Below are 19760 nucleotides of genomic sequence, written 5' to 3' on the forward strand. Positions count from 1 at the left end.
TTCTAATGTATCTCATGTTCTACGAAAAAGACAAATTGAAAAAAAAAAAAAGAAAAGGAAGACACCTCTTATGTCCCACCATAACAACTCTAAATCCACAATCGTATAAAGAGTACAGCTCATAATTATTACCAGAAACGTCAGCCATAAAAAAGCAGAAAATAAACTACTTCCCCCCTTTTTGTAAGGTTGATAAAATAACCAACTCTTTAATATTTTGTTCATTTTATTAATTTTAATTTTTAATTTTAATTTTATTATAATTAATTTTTTTTTATAAAAAGTCATATTTAATTTTTCTTATTATAATAAAAAAATTTCATATAAAATTACATCTTAATTTAAATTAAAAATTTAAATTAACGCACTAAACGAGATCTAAGAGTGTAAGTTGTATGAATTAAACAATGATTTACGATATTTAAGCCGAAACAGAAGAATAAGGTTAGAAATGGACGAATCAAATTAAGCTCTGGAGCGGATAGTTTGAATAGGAAAAACTTACGTGAATCGTCAGAGTCAAATCAAGATTAAGGTGATGTTTGGTATAGGGATTCGTTCCCTGAGTCGAATCATGGTTCGTGATTCGCTATAGTATTTTCTCTCACAAAAAATATACGTAAATAAAAAATGATTCTAATCACATGGTTCTAATCCATGAACCAAACGCCCCATAAAAGAGAATGGACTAAGTCGAATGACCCAAAAAAAAAATTTTAAGATCAACGGTCAAGATAGAGTTAGAAAAAAAAATCATGCTTGAATCTCTCCCTATAAATAGAGGATTAGACAAAGAAGAATGAAACTTTTTTCATTTTCAGACACCCCGACACTCTTTACACTATGTTTGGTATGAATGAAAAGTGGAAGGAAAGAAAATGTTGGAGGGATTTTAGGATGGAAATTGGTAAATTAACTTGTTTGGTAGAAAGGAAATTGGGAAGGAAAAGAAAATTGAAAGGAAATTGTAATTGGTAGGTCCCACCATATTTAATCCCTCTAAAAGTGGGGGATTTTAGAAAGGAAAATGTGGATAACTACCTAAATTACTAAATTGTCCTCATTTTGGCTCCAAAAGTTGGTGCTATTTTTTTTAAAGAAGAGATAAATGGGCAATGGGCTTTCTCTCTCCACTCAGCACACCTTTCACAGGAAAAAATTTCATTCCATTGCTGAAGATTGAAGGTAGTTTTATTATTGTTCATGATTGAAGGTACATGGTCTAAACTTCAATTTTAAAATTAGCTTTGTGAATGAATCTCTCACTGCCTTGCTTCTTCTGGTTTCGTTCTCTCTCTCTCTCTCTCTCTCTTTTTTTTTTTTTTTATAATTTGCTCGTCCATATATATGTATATATTTTTTGCTTGTCTAATATCAACGTTGTATGTTATTTTAGAAGTTCTAGTGATTTTTTTAGGGATTGAATTAGCTAAATGGTAATTTGGGAAGCTCTCTAATGGATTCTAATGCTATGGGTTTTTGAATTGAATGTGAATAAATTTTATTTATTGCAAAGTCTCTCCCTACTTTCTTTTTCCCTAAATTATTGTCATGATGTATTTATTCTAATTTAGATTTATAGTAGTTGCCTATGTTCAATGGATATGCTTTTCATGATGTTTGTTTTTTAGATTTTTTTTTTTATTTTCTTAACATTTATTTTTTTTAAAGATTTATTGCATTAGTATCCTATATATAATTTTGATTAGAACCATTTCTAAAATTTCTAAGTAGATGAGAAATTCTAATTGGAGTTTCAAGGAAGGTCAAGAGGATAATGTTTTGGAGTGTAATCAACTAGACATTCATGAATAAGCTGTTACAAGACCTTTTAGAAGTTGGGAAAGATGTAGAAGTAGGGTTGGTGTACAAGTTGTTTGCTATGTGATACAGATGGTGTATATAATGCAATTACACTATTGCTCAGATTACGTTGATAGGAGCATTGTCAACATAAGTAGAGAACATGATAGTGTGAGAAGGGAACTCATGACTCAACTTAGCGTAAATGAAAAATGTCGGGACGTAAATCGAATGGGGCCTCGAGCATTTGCTAGGTTGTGTGGATTGTTTCGAGACATTGGTCGTCTGAAGGATAATAAAAATTATGTGGTAGAGGAACAAGTAGCCAAGTTTCTATATATATTAGCGCATAATGCTAAAAACCGAACTATTTCTTTCTTCTTCCGCCGATCTAATGAAACAATAAGTCAACATTTTCATGAGGTACTACAGGCAATAATTAGTTTAGAAGATCAATTCTTAGTTCAGCCAAATGGAGCAGAGGTTTCTCAACAAATAGTTGATAGTCACAGGTTCTATCCATATTTTGAGGTAAACAAAAACTTAATCGTTTTAAGTTTTATTTCTGATTCTTGTTGAAAATAAATAGTAACTTGAGTTTAATGTTTAGAATTGTGTAGGAGCCATTGATGGGACACATATTCGAGTAAATGTACCTAGGAAAGACGCACCACGATATCGTGGAAGGAAAGATTATCCAACACAAAATGTTATGGCAGCTTATGGATTTGATATGAGGTTTACATACGTATTACCAAGGTGGGAAGGAAGTGCATCCAACTCAAGAATTATAGCCCCGTTCACTTCACCGATTTGAGTTTAGAATTTGAGTTTTGTTACAGTAAAAAGTTCTCAAAAACAGTCACATCTAACTTTTTTTCTACAGTAAAAAACTCTCACATAAAATCACATCTCAACTCGAATTACAAACTCGAATCAGCGAAGTGAACGGAAAAAATGCTTTGTCCAGGGAAGATAAACTTATAATTCCTAGAGGTAATAATGAGTTTTATTTAGTTATTGAAATTATTTATCCACAAAACACTAAGACAAAATTTTATTAATTTTAATTTTATTATAATTAAAATTTTTTATAAAAAGTCATATTTAATTTTTTTTATTATAATAAAAAATTTTCATATAAAATCACATCTTAATTTAAATTAAAAATTCAAATTAACGCACTAAACGAGATCTAAGAGTGTAAGTTGTATGAATTAAACAATGATTTACGATATTTAAGCCGAAACAGAAGAATAAGGCATCGTTCACTTCGCGGATTCGAGTTTTCAATTCGAGTTAAGATGTGACATTTTCAGAGAGCTTTTCACTGTAGCAGAAAAAGTTAGATGTGACATTTTCTGAGAGCTTTTTACTGTAGAAACTTAAAACTGAAAACTCAAATCAGTGAAATGAACGAGGCTTAAGGTTAGAAATGGACGAATCAAATTAAGCTCTGGAGCGGATAGTTTGAATAGGAAAAACTTATGTGAATCGTCAGAGTCAAATCAAGATTAAAAGAGAATGGACTAAGTCAAATGACCCAGAAAAAAAAAATTTAAAGATCAACGGTCAAGATAGAGTTAGAAAAAAAATTCCTGCTTGAATCTCTCCCTATAAATAGAGGATTAGACAAAGAAGAATGAAACTTTTTTCATTTTCAGACACCCCGACACTCTTTAGAGAGACTCAAGACTGTGTGAAAACTCGAATCGGTGAAATGCACGAGGTAATATATTTCATTTAGAGCTTTGAGTCTTAGTTGATTGGGGCTAGATAAGAAAATCGCTGTAATAACATCTCATTTTTTCTTAACTCGTTTGAGGAACATAATTAATGACAATGAGTTTCGTTTGCCAGAAGTTTACAGCAAACTCTAGTCGTACCCATATTTGCTAAGAAAGTATGAGTGCGCTATTTGAAATGAAATTAAGCATAGGTGCATGCGATCTGTTAAGTACTCCCATACATGCATGCGTAACCAAAGACAACATGACTGTCTTATGATCCTGCAAATCCTATTACCCTAGATTATATTTCTATTAATTTGGTTCCTATTCTCGTCTCTATATATTACTTCATGCTAATTCCCCTATATGTTGGGATATGCGCATGATCAATCAAAACACTTGCACACTTGATTAAAAAAAAAAAAAAAAAAAACCTTTCACACTTGCGTGTTTACTATTTAGTCCGTTGAATTGACAAAATAAATAAACAAATGGGGAATGTTAGGAAACTCATGTTTCTTATATAAAGTTTGGGACGCATATTATTATAACAATTATATTATGCTATTTAATTATAATGGATCTAAAGTAATTTAATTAAGAAAAGTCTATAAGACTTTTAATTGGACATGAGTTTAATAAGTGGATATTTAATATTGATCTAATTAGATTTAATAGGATTTTACTAGAACATTATATAAGGACATATAGGTTATGATTCTTAATACGTTAAATCATTCAGATACTTTCTCTTCTATCTCATCTAGAAGGAAACACCCCGTTAAAGAACTTTGGTGATTTGAATGAGAAAGACAATAACTCGTGCGCTAATCATCATAGTAGTTCTGTAAAATTGTTGATTGTCACTATTATGGATTTATGTACGCTTTTCTCGATGTTAAGTTTGCTGGCTTCTCTAGCAGTTGCTCCCGGTACATCTGCATTGCAGAATATGGCGAAATCAAGAACTGTTTTCCGAGCTATTCCCTCACGTTACACTAGAGAGGTAAGTGAAGAGTTTTCAACACTTGCTTTAGTGGCAGAGCACTTAAGTCAATCAAGTCAGAAATCAGATTCTACGGATGTCGCCTCATCTTTAGATGGAGAAAACCAGTCATTGGAATCTCAATCTGATGTGAAAGAAGTTAAACAAGAGGAGAAAGATCTTATATACATGAAACTCAAAGCATTGGCTCTTAAAGATCATATTAGCAATGAACATAAGGCTGATGCAGATGATACTGTTATATCAAACGGTATGCCGATCAAGGAAAACGATTGTCCAAAGGAACTCGTGATAGGTGTTGTAACAAATCCGTCTGTGATCAATGATATTTCCTTGAAGGAAAAAGGATATCAAGGAGAACTGTTGGGTGTAGAAGATAATTGTGAACAGACTCCTAGTGCATCATCTGAGTATCAGTCCCTTATAACTCGGGTAGATTTTTATCTCGATATTTCGCACTTCCTATATAGACAGGCTCGTGTACATTTGGTTTTAGTACAAACATTCTGATATTCTCATGTATTTCTGCAGTTAATTCAAGAGGTGGAAGAGCTAAAGACTTTTAAAACAGAACATACTCATAAAGTGGGCCTTTTTGAACAGAAGCTGGTACGTGATGCAATTTCTTTATCCCTGATTTGTTCTTTCTGGTGATTGTTCTTTTCCTTATGTCTTTTTTCCCCTAAATAAATAAAATTGTTGCCTGCCTTAAGGTGTATTAAATCATCCATTGCCGATAATGACCGAATTTATTTTGATCAACATGCTGAACAAAATCATTATTTTTTTTAAGTACAAATAAAGCTAAAATCTATGCGATGATATCGAAAGCTGCTGCTTCAATTAAGTTTGAAAATTTTATTTTTTTATTTTTGGACCTTACTATCGGCATTTTCCTGGAGGGATGTGTATGTTCACATGTCTCTGCTAGATACATTCATTTTATTTGCTCTTTGTTGCTGATATTTCCTGTAGAATTGCTCTTGTTGTTAAACAAAATCCTCAATTTATAGTAATTGGGTTAAACAATTGGTCCTTATAATGTCAAGATAATAATTCAATTTATATGAGTTACAACTAACCTATGGCTTATACTATATCTTCACTCTTGAAGAAAAAATATAAATTGTTCTTATTTTACTTTGCTTAGACCAGATAATCATTCAACTAATTTATGTTGCAAAACTTAAAGTTCTTTGTAAACTGTGACTATTTACTAGCATAATTCACATTAGAGAGTTACATGGATAGCCATATCTGCATGCGTAGAAGGACAGTGGAACCGCAAGACTATCAATATTTGGTACTAGGAGTTGAAGTAATGTGGCTTTCTGTTTTCTCTACCACAATGGTTGGTCCAAAATATTACGAGCAGGGTGGTGATATAATATCAAAATTGATGGAGTTCCGTCCTCTAATCCTAAAAATATCAACGGCATGTGGACCGTAGTTGGAAAGAGGAGGAAGTGAAAAATAAAATGTCTTTCAGGACAATCAAATATGTTATCATTTGTTTTATCTTGTTCTTGATCTGCATATTCCTTTCCTACAATTCATTTGGTTTATACAATTGGTTCAACACTTACCTCTGGTTTTATTGCTTTTATTATTCCAGAGATTTACACTTGCTGCAGTAGAACTCAATGGTGTGATTTATGCTACTGGCGGATTTGATGGGAATGATTATTTGAAGTAAGATGTTGCATTTCATACAGAAACAAACGTGTTTAGTGTGTGTGGTTCAGCAATCCATATGAATGTGATGCAAATACAAAGTACTGTTACTGTAACTATAGTGATGTCTTTTCACATGAACATATTACATACACAAACACTCGACCTTGGCGTATAAACATGTACACATGTTTGTTTGGAAAAGCAGGCTCACGATTGGTGTGCAATCTTGCATCTGATGCACAAAGCGTTTTAGGCATCCATCATGTTTAAAGGAAATTTGGGGCCATGTTATAATTTGTAGGACACTTCTTTCTATAGGCGATTTCACCTTGGAACTCTCTAGACACCTGTGTATGCGAATGTCCAACACTTGTTTTTGCACAAAATCTAGATGGAAAAATTGAATTAATTTCTAGATGGATATCTTTCCTAATAATGTATACATGTGTGAAAAAAAAAAAAAAATTTGAACCAGAAAAGAAAAGATAATCTGCATTTTCTTTTCCCTCTCTTTCGATATAAACAAATGCTACATCTAGAATATTGTGGATATTTTCTGTAACATTGCTGTACAAGTAGTTGAATGAGTATTTTCTACTATTTCAGGTCTGCTGAAAGGTTTGACCCAAGAGAGCATTTCTGGACAAAAATTTCTGCTATAAATACAAGGAGGGGTTGCCATTCATTGGTTGTTTTGAACGAAAAATTGTGAGATCATGCTTCTCTTTGTTTCAATCAGCATTTTCAAGGTCTATTCATTACCTTATAACATTGGTGTAAGAGATTGTGCGGCAATTTATATCTGACATATCAATTTGTGTATAGCGCATCAACTTAATAACACTTACTTTTAGTTTTAACTTTCAATAAAAAGCTCTGAGGGAAACAATTTCAAAAGGTGGACATTTAACATGAAGCGATATTTACAAACAAGTATGTAGAGCCTCGTTATGCTTCTACCAAGTGCCCAAATAACTTCCAAATATGTGTTTTTTTTTTTTTAGTTTCTTTCTTGTTATAACTTATAATGTAAGAGTAAGGCCTCGGTTCACTTCGCGGATTCGAATTTTCAATTAGAATTAAGATATGGTATTTTTTGAAAGCTTTTTACTGCAGCAGACAAAGTTAGATGTGATATTTTCTTAGAGTTTTTTACTGTATAAATTTAAAATTGAAAACTCAAATCGGTGAAATGAACGAGGCCTAAGTTTGAACAGATTTTTATTATGATTCATTTTGCTGTTTCTTGCTTTAAGACCGGTAATGAAAAGTATGTGGCTTCAGATACAAGTTCCATTTCTCATGATCGAGTTTTGAGTTTTGTCTGATAGATGTATGACTCTACGGACTTCCAACTTTTGCAGGTATGCTCTTGGCGGTTACGATGGAAATACAATGGTTACAAGTGTAGAAATTTTCGATCCACGAATTGGATCATGGATGCCTGGGGAATCTTTGAACTACTCTAGAGGGTATTCAGTTGCTGCTGTTGTTGTCAATGACACTGTCTACGTGATTGGAGGAGTGAAAGATGGTAAGTAACGTGTTGAAGCTCTTTTCCTTATATAGAGAAGCTATATAATGTCATATTCAAAGAAGCAGGGTTTTAATCTCCTGGAACGCGACAGGTTGAAAGCTACAAAGAAGGACAGGGTTGGCAAGAAACTGAAGGAAATGCGATTGGGAAAAGGTGTTTCCTTACGGCCATTGCTCTAACGCCACCTAGTGTTTGATACTGTTGTAAGTGTACAGAAGCAGTTAATATCTTGGTCTATGGAAAAGAAACTTTTTGTCCCCGCCATTTTTATGGGGGGTAAAAATGAAAGAACAAAGAAATGTAAAGTAAAAGAAATATACGGTATTTGTTCCGCTATTGATCAGGAAACGCCATTGAATAAAAATCATTAGTGGTCGGTTAGGTTTTTTTTTTTCTTTTTTTTTTTTAAATGAAAGTGATCGGTTAGTTTGGGTAAAATTAATTTGTTTCTTTGAATTGGTTGAGCGGTCTTGAATCTATATTCTAATATGCTAACATAACTTTTTTTTGTCACTTTATATCTTCATTGTTTGACACATATGGTGTGTTTGGAATTCGTTTTAAAATGATTTTATTTTTTGTATGAAAATAAAAATGAAAACGTTTTCAATTTCAGATTGAAATTATTTTTCAAAATATGTTTGGTAGTTTTATCAAGAGATTGTTTTCAGTATAAAAAAACTCATTAATGTCTCTCTCTGCTCGAGAGAGGAGAAAATGAAAACAAAAAATGAAAAATGACTAAAAAATCATTTTTCATTTATCTTCTATTTTATACTAAACTAAAAAATTATTTTCATTTCCGTTTTTTATCTTTAATTGTGCTAAACGCCGTTTTAAAATCGTTTTTATTTTTTTCCTGAAAAACGTGAAAAAAAGAACAATTCTAAACACGACAATAGACTCCACTAACATGTTATATTATTATTTAAATAAAAATTAAAATATGAGAGTTTATGTGTCAAATAATAAATGTGAATGGTGATAAAAAGAGTGACTGAAAGAGTGATTCTCACTCCAATACATTCGCCTCCCAGGGTACTAAAGCATTTAAAGAAGATTGGCCTTTTAAGTAACAAAACGGATACTTTTGTTTAGAGTAATTATATATGCATCCATTAAATTCATTAATGCTCCTACTAATTCATAATATATTGCTATTACAATTTTTCCCTGCATTAAAATTACACTAAAATTTAGTAACATACCCCACCTTAATTATAAATGGACATAATTATTTAAAAATAAAAAATAAAAAAAATACACGCAAATTAACTATAATTAAAAAGTATTTTTTAAAGAAATAAAAAACACACCCCACCTTTTGGTTTATAGTAAGCCAAAATCAATCTAAAAAAGAAACGAAGAGTAAGTATTTATTAATTTTGTTTATTAGCAATATAATTAGCCAACCATAGAGTTGTTTTTTGTGTTTTCTTGTTAAAAGAAGGATGAGAAAGAGGAGGTAAGACAATGTAAAGAGAATTGTATTAATATTTAAAAAGAAAATATAATATTAATAGTTGAAAGAGATTATATTATTTTACAATTTAAATCAAGATTAAAATTAGATAAAGTATGAAAGGATTAAATTAGGTATTATAAAAATTATAAATAATCTAAAGGAGAGCTCGGGGGTACTGTTCACGCATACCCATTTTGCTATTCTTTCTACAGTGAAGTGACGATTTTACCCTTTTCTCCTTCATTTTCCTTCACTCTTTTAGGGGTTGTTTCGTCTATTTGCCACTTGCGCGCTGCTTTTGCGGTTTTGCCCCTGCTCTTCTTTCCTTCTTTAGTCTCTTGCCCTGGTGTGTTTGGTCTTTTCCCGGTTGGTGTAGCCCTAAGTGTTCTTTCCTTTCTCGATCGTCTCTCTCTTGCCCTTCTTCGGTCTCTTGCCCTGGTGTGTTTGGTCTTTTCCCGGTTAGTGTAGCCCTAAGTGTTCTTTCCTCTCTCGATCGTCTCTCTCTTGCCCTCTTTCGGTGGCTGCCGTAGATCCCTCCTTCGATCATCTTTTGCCCCTTTGATCTTCTTTCCCTTGCCCTCTTTCACTGGTGGTTTGTGGGCGAAGCTTTGGGATTTTATCGTTGCCTTCTCCGTCCTGCTTGGGCATTTTTTATTGCGGTTTTGGTGGGATTTTTTACTGTGATTTTGCTGGATCGGTGTTTGATTCATGCGGGTGTTGGCCCGGGCCTGTTGGGTTTTCCTCGGTTGCTTCTGTGTCCCTTCGATCTTCTTTCCCTTGCCCTCTTTGGCTAGCGGTTTGATTTCCTTTGCCTTTCTCCTCTAATTTTGGGGGAAGCCTTGGGATTTTATCATTGCTTTCTCTGTCCTGTTTGGGCATTTTTCTTTGCGGTTTTGGTGCAATTTTCTACTGTGATTTTGCTGGATCGGTCTTTGATTCATGAGGGTATTGGCGCGATCCTGTTGGGTTTTGCTCGGCTGCCTCTGTGCTTGCTTGATTTATAGTTTTGGGTTCGATTTTTGTCTGACTTTGGCTCATTGCATGTTCAGTCATTTTTTGTCCTTGTCCTTTTCCTTTGATTTTGGGGGAAATTTTGGGATTTTATCCCTTCTTCCTTCGACATTGTTCTGCCATTTTCATTTGTGGCTTGCTTTTGTGCCTCATTTGTTCTGATTTTTTTTTAATGCTCACTGAAGTTGGATTTAGGTTTTGGTGCAGGCCTCTTCGGTTCTCCTAGATTACTTCTAGGCTTGCTTCATTCGTGGTTTTGGTTTGGGTTTTTATTTATTCTTGAGTGACTAGATGCTTGGTCTATTTTTTCTTCTTTTTTTCCCCTGGTTTTAATGTTTACTTACATTATTCTCTTCATTATTTGCTTTTGTGCTCCATCTATTTGGATTTGTTTTGTGTTTTTCAAGATTGTTCTGCCATTTTTATTTATGGCTTGGTTTTGTGTCTCATTTGTTTTGATTTTTTTCAATGCTCATTAAAGTTTGATTTGGGTTTTGGCGCAGGTCTCTTTGGTTCTCCTGGACTGCTTCTAGGCTCACTTCATTAACGGTTTTGGTTTGGGTTTTTATCTGTTTTTGAGTGACTAGATGTTCGGCCCCTTCTTTCTTTCTTTCTTTCTTTTTTTTGCCTGCTTTTATTGTTTAGTTACATTATTCTCTTTGCTATTTATTTTTGTGCTTCATCTGTTTGGATTTGTTTTGTGTTTCTTAAGCCTGAAACCAATTTCTAATTGGCTGGCATGTACGGTACGTGAGAAATTTCTTTACAACTGTTTATTATTCTCCTTGATTGGTCTTTTTGTTCACAAAAGACTTCTTATATGCGTTGTTCTATATTGTTTCCGGTTAATCTTGATTTTGTTTGCCTGTATTTATTGAGGTGATGATCTGTGGACATTATGGTGCTGACTTGTCTTGCCACGTTGATGACTTATGCTCACTTTGCTGCAGAGGTATTTAATGAATCCTTGATTTTTTTTTATTTTCTGGAACGTGTAAAGAATTTAGCCAATGTGGGTAATTGTTATATTTATATTTTAAATATGTGTCTTACCTCTTTTCTGTACTTATGCTCACTCTACTGTAGAGGTATTTAATGAATCTTTGATTTTTTTTTATTTTCTGAAACGTGTAAAGAATTTAGCCAACAAATGTGGGTAATTGTTATATTTATATTTTAAATACGTGTCTTACTTCTTTTCTGTATTGCCATTAATGTATTGCTTTTTATTATTTAATCTGGAAACTTCTGGTTTTTACCTCACCGACTTTGCGCCCTTACGTGGGATTTTGTTATGGGCTGCTCATTAGTTCTCTCTATGTCTATTTAAGAATGTGTCTGCACATGAATTTATCATGCATTCTCCTATTTCTTTCCCTTCCATCCCCTGTTTTTGCTTTCTTATTTCACTTTCAATCATTTACTATCTTTTGGTCACGTTTGGTTGATTGATATTTTAGACTGAACACAGTATTTGTAACGTTCGAGGTACTCCTGAGACTTCTTATCCATAGCTTGCTCATTTACGCTGTTGATATTGAATGCACTGGTTTGTTGTGGGCCGATTAATGTCTGCGGTTTGTCTTTTATTACCTGTCCTTTTTTTTCCTCTGTATTTGCTTAGTGTATCATATCTACGTGTTCACTTGCTACTTTCTTATTTGTCTTGGTTTTCCTCTGTGACTTCCTTACTTATTTCTTACTTACATGTGTGTGCATGTCCCCATATATATATATTCCTATTTTTACTTATCCCAGCTTTAGTAAATTTTTTTGTGTGGCGATGATGATCGTAGTTTGTCTTCATGTGTTGACTTTTGCGTAAGTTGTCCAAAGATTGCTGTGAATGTGTCGTCTTTGTTTGGATCCTGGTTTTATCTGTTATTTTTCGTCTAGATTTTTTACTCCTTTGTGTGTTATCTCCTCTACTTATTCCAGGGCCTTTGCCTCTCCGTATTAACTATTTTATTGAAAACCTCTTTATAGGTGTCTTCACTTTTTTATTTCACGCTAAACTTTAGCTCCACCATCCTATTTTTACTGTTTCATAGGGAAAAAAAATTATTGGACAAAAAGACAAATATTGTGTTGTCTCATTTTTGTCCTCTCATAACATTCTTCATCATTTTCTTATTACTCTGTCTCTTTGTCCTTAGTCTTCTTCTTTTACCTGTTTTCTTTATTTATTTACAGTCCTTATTCCTCTGTTGGTGTTGTTCTTTTTTTCCCTCTCTTTCAATTCACCCGGTAGCCTTTTATTTTTGGTCTAGATTTTTAACTCCTTTCTGTATTGTTACCTTTACTTATTCCAGGGCATTTGCCTTTTCCATATTGACTGTTTTATTGAAAAACTCTTTATAGGTGTCTTCACATTTTTCTTTCAAGCTGAATTTCAGTTTTGCCATCATGTTTTTACTATTTCATACAAAAAAAAAAAACTAATGGGAAAAGAGACAAATATTCTGTTGTCTTATTTTTGTCCTCTCATAACGTTCTTCATTATCTTCTTATTACTGTGTTTCTTTCTCCTTAGTCTTCTTCTCTCAACCGTTTCCTTTACTTTTTCTTAGCATAAATTACAGTCCTTATTGCTCTATTGGTGTTGTTGTTTTCCACCTCTCTTTCAATTCACCCGGTAGTCTTTGGACAACTTTATGTATATGTCCATTTTTCTATTTTGTGTCGCATGTGTCCTACAATCTGTGCGATGAATATGATATCCTGCCTCTTTGTGCACTTGTCCTTAGCAAGTTGCCATAATCTATTTATCATACATTGCTGGAAACATACTATACCTAAGCTGTAATTACTATCTAAAAACATTGTTATGCCTGCATCCACTACTTTTTTAGGCTCTTTTTCCTCTATTTGTTTATTCATTTACTTGGTTACTTCTCTTTTTCCAGGTTTGGTCCTATTTGTTCTACCATCCTATCACCTCTATATCATTGGCTCCTGTTCACACCAGTTGGTTCGTATTTGGTGTTTCAAAGAGGATTTATAGCGTTTGAGGTATTGTTAATAGTCTCCCCCTATCACTTTCTAATTTTGGTTGCTTACACTAGATGCATCGATTGCTTGGATTAAAGTTGTTTCTAATGCTAATTAGTTATGTAGAGTATGATGGCTTTAGAATGCTAATCTGATAGGTTGAGAAGCACCAGTTTGTGCTTGGGAGGACATTCTTATACCTAATATTGGGAGAGGGAGGGAAAGACCAAGAATTATGTGGACCGAAATAGTTAGGAAAGACATTCTTGATCTAGGTCTTCAGGAAAGTTTAATTTCGCACAGATCTGCGTGGAAAAGTGAAATCCATATAACGGACTTCAATTAAGTTGGAATTAAGACTTGTTATTGTTGTTGTTGTTGTATAGTTTCGATAGCTTATAGGCTATCCATACTGACCAAAGTGTTTTTTTGGTTTTTATTTGCTCCACTCGTTCATATTTGATCCGGGCTAGAAGAAAAGATTGATGCATTTGTTGGTTCATAAACAGTATTCAAGTACTTTCCTTATCCTATATCTTTAGATGTGGGTGTACTTCTGTGCTCAAAGTTGTGAAGTTCCTCTTTAGATGTGTCTGTGCTCAAAGTTGTGAAGTTCCTTTATAACTTCTCTGAATAAAGCCATGGTCCCTGGCAAAGTGTTCTTTTGACTATTTACAGTATATCATATATTCGGCGTAGTTCTATTTCTTGGATACACAATACGAGAGCTACATAGAGATTTTGTGCATAATTCTGCTACCATTGTCTTTGTTTTTGAGCTTTCAATTTTTGCATTATTTTAATTGCTTTTTGGCGCTGTTGTTTTGCAAACTCTGGAGAACGTTGGAAGGATCTGGCAGATAATTTTCAAGTAGTAACGTATCTAAAGATTGGGGACCTAGACTTTTAGCATTCTTATCTTTTTTTTGGTATATTTCTTTGTTCCTTTCTTTATTCTCCAATTCTTGTCTGTTCATCCTTAAGACGCCTATTTGATTCAAATTTTGCACTATCTGATTTATAATTATTGGTGTGTTGTCCTCGCTCTTCTTTCTCAAAATTGAAACTTTCCTCTGATAAATATGTATGACTAATACAATGTGTTCTAATTAGCTGGCTCAGACTCTATTTTGTATTACTTTGTTAATGCTGAACTGAATGAGAATTCTAATTTGAGAATGAATTGATGCTGCTTCTTTTTGAGAGAGTAAGGGAGAAATAGACTAGGAATCTTTAGAATTTTATCTGCTTCTTTTGAGTCTGTCATGAGCCAATTATAAGACATGGCCTTGTACAAGTTCCATCTTGAGGTTGGAGAGTTTCTAGAGATGCTTTGCAAGAAGGTGTCCAAACGTAGCATAGGTTGATTAAAAGAATACAAGCATCAATTGTCCATATCCTTGCTTAGATGGATGAAGGATTGTTCTTGTATGATAATATCAGTAATTTTTTTATAAAAAAATAAAACTATCATCATTATTGAACTATAGCCATCTTGACACTTACAATAGACGAAATACACTTGGGGAGATCCTGTTAAGCTCCAAATCCACGGTTAGTAGTATTATGACAGAATTTGGAAGAAAACTAATAGAAAGCTTGATTGTATTAATGGCGGAAAGTTGATTACAGAAGGATAAGGGAATTTTTGAGAGATCTCTTGCTCTCCTAGGTTTCCACTTCTCTGAAGTTTGTACAAATGAATCGATGCCTACTTATTCTACCTCTTATTCTATTTATACTCCTAACTCTTATTCCTCTCACCAATTCCAAGAACTAACTAACTAGCAACCACCTGTTGACTCAGCCTCTTCCTCATTCTCACCAGGAATGCTTCCCTCCACCTCAGCAACCACTTGAGTTTCAGCTGCCACCCTTGACTCGTGATGGCGTTTCCTTTGAGCGTAAGTAAAACGCACGGGAGGCTTATCATTACCCCCGCCCCAAAGACGCACCTTGTCCTCAAGGTGAAAATGAGGAAACTGCGCATCAATGGCAGCATACGATTCCCACGTATCCTCATGGGCATGTAAATGTGCCCAGTGAATCAACACTTCGAGATCATTGCGGCCCCCATGAAGCGCGTGACGTACCCCCAACAAAGCAGCCGGTTCCACGCACAACTCCAAGTCACACGTCAGCTGAGGCGGTAGAGATGAAACAGCCTGCTCCTGCCTCACTGCCCTACGCAGCTGAGAAACATGAAACACATGATGAATGGTGGCCGACTCTGGCAAAGCCAAGCGATAAGCGACCGGCCCCACACGATGCGTGATCCTAAAAGGCCCATAGAAATGAGGACTCAACTTTTCATTACGACGGCGAGCCAATGAGACTTGGCGGTAAGGACGAAGCTTTAGGTACACCAAATCACCCACGGCAAATTCCACATCCCATCGTTTCCCGTCCGCTACCGCATTCATCTTCTGTTGAGCTCGAAGGAGGTGGAACTTAAGTAGATCCAACATGGCATCCCGATCCCGTAGTTTTCGCTCCACCGAATCCACCAGTGAAGTTTTCACACTGTACCGCAGCAATGGCAGAGGAAGTCGGCCATAAACCTCCTGAAAAGGAGTCATACGGGTAGCAGTGTGGAATGAAGTATTGTACCAATATTCGGACCAAGCCAACCATTTACGCCACTGCTCCGGCTTGTCGGAAGTAAAGCACCGCAAATAAGTCTCCACACACCTATTAACCACTTCTGATTACCATCGGACTGTGGATGGTACGCGGTACTGCGAGAGAAAGAAGTGCCCATCTGTTTGTGTAGGTCAGTCCAAAAGCGGCTAAGAAAAATACGGTCACGATCCGATACAATGGTGCGAGGGGCCCCATGTAACTGCACAACCTCCTGGATAAATAGCTTGGCGACCTTTTTTGCTGAAAATGGGTGCCTCAAGGCGATGAAGTGGCCATACTTGCTCAAGCGGTCCACAACCACCAAGATCGTATCATACCCCTCCGAACGAGACAAGCCCTCAATAAAATCCATAGACACATCTTCCCACACCTACTCGGGAATGGGCAAGGGCTGCAATAACCCACCGGGTGCCAATGTAGACGCCTTACAACGTTGACATATCTCACATCGCGCCACATACGCGGTAACATCTCGTTTCATTCCAAGCCAAAACCAATCGGCCGCAAGTCAGCGGTAGGTCTTCAAGCCCCCCGAATGGCCCCCTAACACCCCGTTATGGTAGGAGTGTAACAAACATTGCACAACCGAAGAACCACGGGCCACCACCATTCGCCTTTTATATAACAAGCGGCCCTGTTGGATAGAATACCCCAGGTATGCTGCCGGGTTGTGGGGTAAATCGGACCAAACTTTCGCGAGCTGTTCATCCTGCAACACTTGTCGATGGATTTCGTCGGTATTGACAAAAGTAGACGCCGTCATGGCGGCCACAACCGGGCTGATCACTAGTCGTGATAATGCATCCGCAGCTTGATTCTCCACCCCAGGCTGATACTGGATCTCGAAGTCATACCCCAGCAGCTTGGTCAGCCATTTCTGATGTTCCCTGGTAACTAGGCGTTGTTCGAGCAAATACTTAAGGCTATGTTGATCCGTCTGGATCAGAAAATGATGCAAGGTACGGCTGCTACTTTTGAACGGCCAAAACAATGGCCATCAACTTCCGTTCGTAAACGGACTTGTTCTGCGCTGGAGGAGCTAGGACTTAACTGAAATAAGCGATAGGGCGTTGTTCCTGCATCAAAACTGCCCCCACTCTAAGTCCTGAAGCATCTGACTAAAGAACAAATGGCTTTGTGAAATCCGGCAAGGCTAGCACCGGTACGCGTGTCATGGTATGCTTCAACCTTTCAAAAGCCTGCATCGCCTCCGCATCCCATCAAAAACTTTCCTTTTGGAGCAAGTTAATCAAGGGCCCTGCAATTTGACTATACCCCGCCACAAACTTCCGGTAATATCCTGTCAATCTGAGAAATCCCCGCAAGTCCTTCAAGTTGGCAGGAGGCGGCCAATTAACCATGGCCTCTATCTTAGTCGGATCAGCCGAAACTCCTTCAGCAAACACAATATGGCGAAGGTATTCAATTGAACGCTGCCCAAAACTACACTTCTTAGCATTGGCATATAGTTGATGTTGCTGCAAAACCGCCAACACCTGGCCAAGGTGGTCTCCATGCTCCTCCAAGGTGTGGCTGTAAATGAGTATATCATTAAAAAAAACGAGTACGAACTTACTAAGGAAAGCATGTAGAACGTCGTTCATAAGCGATTGAAAAGTCGCTGGAGCATTCGTAAGACCAAATGGCATAACGAGAAACTCGTAATGGCCCTCATGTGTACGAAATGCCATCTTCAGTAGGTCCTCGGCCTTCATTCTGATCTGATGGTATCCCGACTTAAGGTCGATCTTGGAGAAAATTGTGGCCCCATGTAACTCATCTAGAAGCTCTTCGATCACCAGAATCGGAAAACGATCGGGAATCGTCTCTTTATTCAAAGCACAGTAATCCACGCAAAACCTCAAACTTCCATCTTTCTTCTTTACTAACAAAACTGGACTAGAATACGGACTGACACTGGGTTGTATTATGCCTGCCACTAACATCTTCCCAACCAATTTCGCAATTTCCGTTGTCTGTATGTGAGGGTACCGGTATGGTCTCACACTTATAGGGGTAGTACCCTCCTTCAACACAATTGCATGATCTTTAGTCCTAACCGGTGGCAGTCCTTCTGGCATTTCAAATACCTTCCCATATTTGCTCAGCACCGTTTGCAATTCCAAAGGAATTCTCACTTCCTTGACTGATTGATCCACACCAAGAGTTCCTAACTCTACCTAAACCCCTTGTCCCTTATGTCTCAATGCTCTCATTAAAGCCTTCAGCGTAACCGGTGACTTATTTAACCCATGATCTCCTCCAATTCACCGACATAACCCCTAAGGTTTCCAACCATTGGATTCCCAAAATCAAATCCGAACTCCCTAGTTCCAATGGCAAGAAATCTTCAACAATTTCAATATCTTGCATGGAAACCAACACACCCCGATAAATGCCCTCTCCTCTCACGGCTAACCCGGTTCCCATCACCACACTGTAACCCCCCGTTTTATCTACCGGTAAGTCCAATTTCCGAACCAAGTCACAAGAAATGAAATTGTGGGTAGCCCCACTATCAATTAAAACAATTACCTTGCATCCATGGACGAACGCCTTGAGCTTCATTTTCTTCGGTGCTGTCAACCCAACCACCGAATTGATTGATAATTCCACCATCTCCTCGTCTTCGGCCGCTTCATCCCTTTCTGCCACCGTTTCTCCTTGATCCTCCTCTTCCCGAATTATCAAAACTTGTAGGTCGCGATTCGGACAGCGGTGGCCGACGAAATATTTTCCGTCACAGCGGTAACACAGTCCCTTCTCTCTCTTCGGTTGAAGTTCAGCGTCGGTCATCCTCTTGAATGGCGCCGCTCCAGTTCTAGTTCTTGGGCCCTGGTTACCTGATTTCCTTTCCTCTGGAAACTTCGCTCTCTCAGTCGGTGCCCCATTGAAACGAGTTACACTTCCAAAATTGGAAGTCATTTGGCTCACTCTAGAGTCGTTTGTTGCATTCTTTTTACTCCAATTCGAGTACTGTGGGCCTTGCACCTTTGGGCCGCACACTAGGAGGTTACGCTCCTCCACCCTCTGGGCTACTTCCATAATTCGGTCCAATCCAACAGGTTTGATCAACCTAATTTCTTCACGTATCTCCGGTTTCAGGCCATTCACAAATGTGCTCTCCAAAACCTGCTCGGAGATGTCCCTCAACGGCGCCGCCAAGACCTTAAACTGTCTCTGATATTCCCTCACTGATGTTTCCTGCCGATGTGACAGCAATTTCTCACATAGGCTGCCTTCTTGCGTTGGTCGGAAACGCTCGAGGATCATCACTTTCAATTCCGCCAACTCCGAATCACTCGACGGCCATCTTCCCATTGAAACCACGCCAAAGCTTCTCCATCAAGACTTACAACCGCCACGTCCAATTTCTCATTCTCTGATAACCCGTTCATCACGAAGTACCTCTCAGCCCTAAAGACCCAACCATCGGGATTCTCACCGTCAAATGTCGGCATTTCCACTCGCCTGGTCCGATAGTCCATGCGAACTCCAGATTCTTGCGGATGCCTAGCTCTCTCGCTTGTCTCTTCCCCCGGCGTCGTTTGCCTCGCCGGTGCTTCCACTCCGGCCGTCTGGGCATCCCGCCGTTCCTAGCGCTATAGTTTCATCAATTCCTCCATTCTTGCCAACAACAAGTCCATACCTTGCTCCAGCCAAGGAATCTTCTTCAATTCCTCTCGCACCTCCTCCAGTTCCCTCGCGAACTCCTCTCTCGTTCCCTCCGTCTTCTCGTTCTTGCGATCGTTGGTACGTCTTGTCATTCTAGGAAAGTGCTCTGATACCAAATGTTAAGCTCCAAATCCACGGTTAGTAGTATTATGACAAAATTTGGAAGAAAACTAACAGAAAGCTTGATTGTATTAATGGCGGAAAGTTGATTACAGAAGGATA

The 19760-nt window shown here is 37.1% G+C and overlaps 1 protein-coding gene across 1 annotated transcript; it reads left to right on the top strand.

Moving 5' to 3' along the window:
- The first annotated feature begins 4404 nt into the window (after nucleotides 1-4404).
- On the top strand, nucleotides 4405-7758 carry LOC21399422. The gene is made up of 4 exons (XM_024170656.1): nucleotides 4405-4971; nucleotides 5071-5148; nucleotides 6155-6231; nucleotides 7581-7758. The coding sequence occupies exons 1-4, from the start codon at nucleotides 4405-4407 to the stop codon at nucleotides 7756-7758; spliced, it is 900 nt and encodes a 299-aa protein (XP_024026424.1).
- Nucleotides 7759-19760: the final 12002 nt, after the last annotated feature.

This window comes from Morus notabilis, unplaced genomic scaffold (genome assembly GCF_000414095.1).
Source record: "Morus notabilis unplaced genomic scaffold, ASM41409v2 Scaffold382, whole genome shotgun sequence".
Taxonomy (NCBI): Eukaryota; Viridiplantae; Streptophyta; class Magnoliopsida; order Rosales; family Moraceae; genus Morus; species Morus notabilis.